This window comes from Chrysoperla carnea, chromosome 5, assembly GCF_905475395.1.
Source record: "Chrysoperla carnea chromosome 5, inChrCarn1.1, whole genome shotgun sequence".
Lineage (NCBI taxonomy): Eukaryota > Metazoa > Arthropoda > Insecta > Neuroptera > Chrysopidae > Chrysoperla > Chrysoperla carnea.
In genome coordinates, this window is record NC_058341.1 from 37,899,133 (window position 1) to 37,907,041 (window position 7,909).

At 29.9% G+C, this 7,909-nt stretch overlaps 1 protein-coding gene across 1 annotated transcript; it reads left to right on the plus strand.

The window, feature by feature from the left end:
- Nucleotides 1-5,768: 5,768 nt before the first annotated feature.
- Nucleotides 5,769-7,157, plus strand: LOC123300296 (nuclear speckle splicing regulatory protein 1). Its single transcript, XM_044882849.1, has 2 exons — nt 5,769-5,904; nt 5,967-7,157. Exons 1-2 carry the CDS (start codon nt 5,894-5,896, stop codon nt 7,051-7,053), a joined length of 1,098 nt encoding a protein of 365 aa, XP_044738784.1. The 5' UTR covers nt 5,769-5,893; the 3' UTR covers nt 7,054-7,157.
- Nucleotides 7,158-7,909: the final 752 nt, after the last annotated feature.

A 7,909-nucleotide genomic window follows, 5' to 3' on the forward strand; every position in this document is an offset into this window, starting at 1 on the left:
AATCTCAATTAACCTAAAGCTCCCAATTCATTAATATCTATCTATACTATGCTTGGTCCCGCTTAGACCACCAGCTAAACACAAACTTTATTTCTATTTCTTGATCAACAAGAGGGCCTTTGGGTTGGCTTGGATCTTCAGCTGTGGCGAATGGTGCATAACTTCAGTTCAGTAACTTCTTTTGAGGTTTCCAAATATCTATGTCATACAAACCTTTTCCTAACAATTGCAAATAATACAAAAAAAGAATTAGCCAAATAAGTGCAGTCGGTTTGAGATAATGCCCCGACAAATATTTGTGACAATTGATTTTTGTTTATAAAGATTAGCTATTAGCCATTTTGTTCGAATAAGTTTTAAAACTTTTCAGAATCGTTAAATTTTCGTTTAAATGTTCACTTTCGTCTTTCTGGTATTTTAATATTTAATTAGTTCTTGAATTAACTCATAACAGTTCCAAGCCTCTCTAAAACATTCTGCAACATTTATACAACTTCATCGTCCACTGACTGATACCTAAATTTCGCTTTTAATTTGGTGAGTCTATTCTAAAATAGTTCGAAACATTTTGGTGTTCATAAGAAATTAATAAGTTTTAAGAAGGAATTTTCATCATACGCTGTCACCGAAGGTATATACTTCGTTTAGAAGGAGTCCAACGTGAAAGTTAATGCATTTCGGATATTATTTGTCGACAACTGAAGTCGAATTATTCAACATTTAATAATGGAAAAATGGTTTGTGATTTAGTTAAAAATCAAAGGGCCTTTAAAATAGTGAACAAAGATTCTTCAAAATGCTCACATAGTTATTTCAACTTTTCAGGTACACTTTTATTATTAATTTTTTTCAGTTAGTATATAGTTTCCAAGTTGTTGCAGTGAAACTATCTTTTTTTTTTAATTTTTTTTTTCCAAAAGCTCCACGTGACAGCAACTTTAGCATGTTTTTTCAGCGAGTATTAAAATTTTTAAGCTCGAAATCTGTATGTGACGCTATGTAAATCATATGAAAAAGCTAATGTTTTGCACAAACCCTCCATTAATACTGAAATACATTGTAGAAAATATACATGGAAGTAACAAAAGTAGTTATTATTGTATTGAATCATATTATGAACATAATGTATAAATAGTGGCTTCATATAAGAGGGTAGAAGAGTGAGTTAGTTTAGGCGAGCCCTTTAAATCGTCAGTTCAACTGGACCCTTGGGATCCGTCATACATCTCTTTAACCATTCACGAGAGGCAGCGAGCGGTATGCACACTACTAGATCGTTTATTTAAAATAACAATAATTTTACACATCTGTTATCATTTTGGTAACTGTTTATATTTTATCCGTACACTAAAGTTTACGCACAAAGTACCTATAAGATAAGGATTTTATGATTTCCAAATATGTTCTGTAATGTAACAACTACATTTTTAATTTCTTATCTAAATTTTCTAAGCAACACAAATATTGGACCATTCTAATATAATTTTTCTAAAAGTATCACTCAATTAAGTAAAGTTTAAAAGCACAAATGCAAAGTGCAAATGAATTATTTCGAACTTACAATTTTTAACATTATACTTGGTCCATTTTAAAGGAGGTAGATTTATTTTAAAACACCCTAAAAATTTATTTAGCGTGAAATAAGTCGTAAGCCTGCCAGTTGCAACCATTTCTAATTATTAGCTAATAACTTCTTTGCCTAGCCATAATACATTAAACTGTTAGATAGCTGATATTTGGAAATAATATCTCAAAAATTTTTGTCGATTTTTTTGGGGTTTTCCTTACAAAAGTTTAAACAATTGTTGCCACCAATTTGGATAACAATGTTCGACGTATATCAACAAAAATTGAATGCACAGGTTGATGGTCCGGGGCAATTTCTTCTGTCAATACTTCAGAAACTTGTCGTTAAATCGTATATAATCACCAGATTTTCGGTTCCATGGATTATTTCTAAGGAATTATGATTCAAATAAAAACCTAGCTCATTTATAATAATTTAAATAGCATTTTACGACATATCTCCATATTCGCTTGGAAATAAAAGTTTTTTGTACAGGGTTTTAGATAATATTTCGAAAACAACACACTTAATTGTTAAACGAAACGTAATTTTTTTTTACCTTTTTGGCGTAATATTAAAGATCGTTTCATTGATACCAACAACTGAGAAAAAAAGAGAAATTTTTCCGGGAATCACGGAAATATTTGTACAAGTCACTTTATATTCTTTAGTCCCCTGAACAACTCTACATATTACAAGGAAAAAATACTTGGCATAGAATAAATATTTTCTCCTTATTTTTTATACATTTTATGATTATGATTAATATTTTGTATAAATCTGGGGTAAGGCAGCAAGTAAGTAATATTCCTGGTGCCTGTTCATCTGGATAAATGCATAAATGTAATATTTGTGTTACATTTATTTTATAGTTACTGTACATGGTAGGAGAGAGCGTAGAACCAAGGATCCAAACTTACATTTATCTGTTTTATAAAGCAATTTTTGAACAAATAACAATGGAAAATGTCTCTTCTTAAAGATATCCTCTTCTCTAAACGTCCAGTAACTGTAGTAACAATTTCAATTATTTCTGTAGTAACAATTATTCTTAATGATTCGCGGCAAATGATAATTCTTTGTTCCATTTATACTACGCATACCTACACATGGGAATCAAGTAAAAGAGAACAAAAAATTTTTTTAATTTTATTGCGTATCTAATATTTATTATTATGAATCAGTGGTAAATTATGTTGTTTGATTCAAGGTACACGGCTTTGCGTCTTTGCAAATTGAATCATCTCAATATTTTATATAACGATTAAAAGGGAAATATGGCAAAACAAAACATATCAACCAATATAAACAAGGATTCAAAAAGAAAGTGATTTAATTAAAACACAAAAACAGAATATTACAAGATGGATCCATCAATGCACATGGATCAGTTATTATCTCGGTTGCTTGCCTTTAAGTAAGTAAACTTTGCCTTCATATAGTTGCAATCTCCTTATAAAACGATATCTGTCAAGAGAGTATGGAATGATTCCATATAGTTTTGAGTAAAGTACATCCGCGACCTTAAACCTTACCCTACACTATACGCTTGTATTATAGATTACCAACACTACATTCCTATTGTATAAAAATGTTTGAAATTTCTCATTTGAAATATCTTTTCCACTGTTTTGACGTTGACTTAAACTCTACAGTTAATCTAGATTTCTTCAAGGGACATTACACAGATATTTCATTTGATGAAAATACTTTTCTTTATTATTATATTACATACATATGATATATAGGGTGTTTAATAAATAGTGGTATAGTCATAAAATCAGTAGAAGTTATTCAGCATTTAGATTGTTTATATTAGAGGGTATACGCTCTGGAGATATAAGGAGGAATTTAATCATTGATACAGGAGCTAAAAACTATTTCATAATTATTTTCGATTAAAAGAAATTAAAAATTTTTGTGTGATAATTTCATTTATGTTACGGAATTTTATCATATTTAATGATTTTTCTGTCTAAATGGTCTAATTGTAGGGGAAAGTGGTCTACAATGATCCCTCGTTGTTTTAAGTAAACCATTAAAGCCTTTTAGTATATTTATGGATAGATTGTTTCCGCGCGATCAAATTAATCGTAATTTTTGTATTAGTTTTTGCCGACTTGCTGTTTTTACTCTTGGCTTTTGTTGACTTTTAATAATATTATAACACATTTTCATAGGCGTATAATAAATTTTTAGGTCAGTTTTTATGACGAAATTCAAATATGTTGTTGCGGGTAAAATGATCCCCTTTATATAAGCTAAAATGATTCCTATTTTGTGTGTAAAATTAAAATAGATAAAATGATCCCCCATTTTCAAAAAAACATCATGATTTCACTGAACTTTTTCGCTTTTTGGCTAGAAAAAATACTTATCACGTATCACTTTACGAATCTACAATGGTTGGACCTAAGCAATTACCCCAGATGTTGACATGTTTAAAATCGTTTGACACTCAGTTTATATAACTCTAACGTCAATGGTTTACAGCGACTGAGATCATGTGTGCGTAAATAATGAAGTGTGAAATTGTTTTACGGCTAAATTTCAAATGTGGGCCTTATTGCCGTCTAGATCTTATTTACCTCAGATACCTTAGTTGTACCTATCTTGAGGATGTATTATCTGAAAATGTACTTCTTCAAAATATTCTTTTAGAGTAGGTAGTTATTTTTCAGAAGCGCTTTTTTCTATAACTATTAAGATATATTTATTTACAGATATTTCGACAATTGTACCTATTTACCTACTCCTCGAATTCTGTCTATTATAAAGTCACCAACTTGTATAAAATATTTCTAAGTGAAGTACCTACTCTCTTAATAATCTTTATTTTATAAATAATATAATGTGTATCAATATTCGGTTGAATAAACTTTTCTTGCTTAGGTATTGTTATTGTATGTATAATATTTATTATTAGGGGGTTTATTATAAGTCTGTTATGCAAGATTGTATATTTTATTTTGAGGGGCCGATAAATAACAAATATTACTTGCAATACCAGTAAGGCATTTATGTGTAAATTAATGGTTAATTTAGTGGTTTTTGAGTCACGTTTGTTTTATTTGAAATATTTGATATATTTTCAGTATATCTAGGTATATTAGAACAAAATATGTTTCCGGAGACGTCATCGCTTATTTGAATTTGGCGAAAACAATTACATACGTTACCTACAACTACGATCCGTTTTGAATTATGACCCTCGAGATATCAGATTCACGGAGTTCAAAGTTAAAATTTAATCAACTGAGAATATCATTTCATCAAATTAACCAAAAATGCGCTTAAATAAATCGTTTTATAACCATATAAAAGAGTAGTAAATGCTACAGGTCCCGCAAAATTGAGGATTCCGCTGACTTTTGGTGATTAAAAGACAAGCAGTGGATTAACGAAGGTTAAAAAGAAGGTTACAAAATAATAAAATATAAAATCCTTAATTAAAAATAAAAAGGTAAACGATGGAAGCAAGTTTTTTTGTAAAAGGGGACCCTAAAAACCTAAAACGGCGGCGATTGATTTACGGCAGCTAAAAAAATCTTGAGTCTAGTGATAGAGGCCGGGAACCGTTACGGCAATGGAACGAATGGGAATCAACGAAACAAAAGATATTTTTTCCACTTAATTCCTATGTACCTATTCCGATTGAAAATTTGTAATGGTATTAAAATGAATTTAATAAGAAATTGAAATTTCGATTATAAATTGTTTTTCTAATTTTTACGAAAAGCTGAAACTTTGAATTTGTACTTAGCCAAAACTAACCCCACCGGTTACAATGATATTGGTTGCTGGAGTTTTCCTTCGATAGTTTTTCGCTAGAGTGATTGCAGATTTATAGATTTTATTAAAATCCATGGAATATAAAATTCATTAGCTTATTATTTTTGAGACGGTAAAGAGGGGCATCCGCACATGTGTGTGTTTTAAGAAAATTCAAAACTACTTAGCTTCGATAAATAATTTTATAAGATACCTGGACATGCTCATTTACTTTTTGAATAGGGGATAGGGGAGAAAAATGAATCGGGACCATATATTTTTCATTCGATATGGAATTTTTGCTGTTTATATTTGAGTGAATTAGATTTAGTTAGTGTCATCTATAGAACAAAATACTGAAGCAGTAGTTAAGATTTTTATAATTTGTGTACTGCCATCTTTGTTTGATTATCTGAAATAGTTTGTGTACGAAGCTCGTTCAATCAGTTAGGTTTTTTATCAAAATATGATATGGTTTTGAAGTTTTCCCAGTAAAGCATTATACTAACCTTAAAAATATCGCTATTTTAAAATTATTTTAATTTAAAATATAAAATGTCCAAACAGTAAGTTACCAGAGTCATAAATATATCTTACACAAGTACGTAAACAAATTGTTTTGTTTTAGATACGGTTTAATCACTTCAGGGAAAAATTCAGATTCAAAACCCAAAGTGTTTGGATCTGATAGTGATTCAGGCGATGATGCAGAAAAAAATGTGCCTACTGCAGCCCAACAAAACGTAATACGCCGACAAGACTTAATTGCTCAACAAAAAGCTTTAGAAGAAGATCCTACCGTGTATCAATATGATGAAGTGTACGATGAAATGGACGAGAAAAAAAAGCAATCAAAACTGGCTCGTAAAGATGTTGAGAAAAAACCAAAGTATATAAATCGGTTATTACAGTCAGCAGCACGAAGAAAACGGGAGAATGAGCTCCGTATTGAAAGGCAAGTACAAAAAGATAGGCTTGCTGAAGGTGATACGTATAAAGATAAAGAAGAGTTTGTAACGTCTGCTTACCGAAAAAAGTTAGAAGAATTGAGAGAATTAGAAGAACAAGAAAAAAGAGAAGAATATTTGGAAAAAATTGGTGATGTTACAAAACAAGAAGATTTAGGAGGATTCTATAGACATTTATACGAACAGAAAATGAAAAAAGACAGTGATGATGATGATAATACAAGTGACAAAGATAAGAAAAAGAAAGCGTCTTCCGATAAGTCAGAAAGCGAGGAAGAAAAAACAAATGATAAAAAAAGATCAGATAGTAAATCAAATAAGGAGAGCAAAAAAGAGACCACAAAAGATAGAAAATATAGAAAACGCGATGAATCTGAATCGGAAAATTCAGAGTCTGAGAATCATTCAAAACAGAAACGTCATTTACAATCGAATTTAGATGCTGATTCTGATTTCAGTATTGAATCCACTGATAGTGAGAAAGAAGATAAGAAATCACATCAGAAAGAAAAAATAAAGAAAGAATCGAATAGTGATAAAGAAGAAAAACCAATTAAAAAATCCAAAAACGACCCACCTTTAGAATTTGAACCGGAAAGTAAAAAGAAATCATCTAACGATGATGTTAAACCACCGGTTATCAAAAAACAAAAAGTTGACATTTGGAAAAAACGAACTGTTGGAGATGTATTTGACGATGCTCTTCAACGGTACTATGAACGTAAAAATGCAAGACTCAACGGATAGTTTAGAATTTATAACTTAATTTTAATTTGTAATCAAAATTATGTTCAATAAATAGTTGTTAAGCCATCGAAAACATATTTTTTGTACATTTTTTGTAGCGGTTTCTAAGCAAATAATAAATATTTAAACATTTTGCTTATTTTTTGATTGCCATTGGGAAGTTTTGATAAAGTTTTTTGTATTTAATAAATACGTATTTCGACTACCAAGTAGTCATGATCACTATGAATTAACTAATCGTAATTACTCTTATTATGTATGTTAGTCGTTGCTAATTTGCTTATTGTTTTATTGCCATTGGGAAGTTCTGATAACTTTTTGATGGTACTTCAAGAAACATTACGAAACAACCATGAAATTTTAGATGCTTAATGTATACAAAATAATACTTGTGAAGGTTGGTAATTTTTCGTGTAATAAAGTAGATCCATTCTGCCAACTTCGTCAGTTATTAATTATTTTTCAGCCGGCACTTCAATTAATAGAAAGATCAAACGAAATTTTCTACCAAAAATAATTATTTTATCCGCACCAAAATCAGATTATCTTTTAAAATAAAAAGGCATCAATTCGATTGAATATTTTTTTTTCGATTGAAAAAGCATGGAGGTTTTTGAAGAATTTGTTTTCTTTGCTTTTGAGTTGTCTTAACACTTCAATTAATAGAAAGGTCAAACGAAATTTTCTACCAAAAATAATTATTTTATCCGCACCAAAACCATGTTATCTTTTAAGATAAAATGGCATCAATTACGTTGAAGAATTCTTTGCTTTTTAGTTGTCGTAATTCGGCTTTCGTAGATAAAATGGAGAGTACTTATGTCGATTCTCCACTCAAGTTTATTATTACACCAAC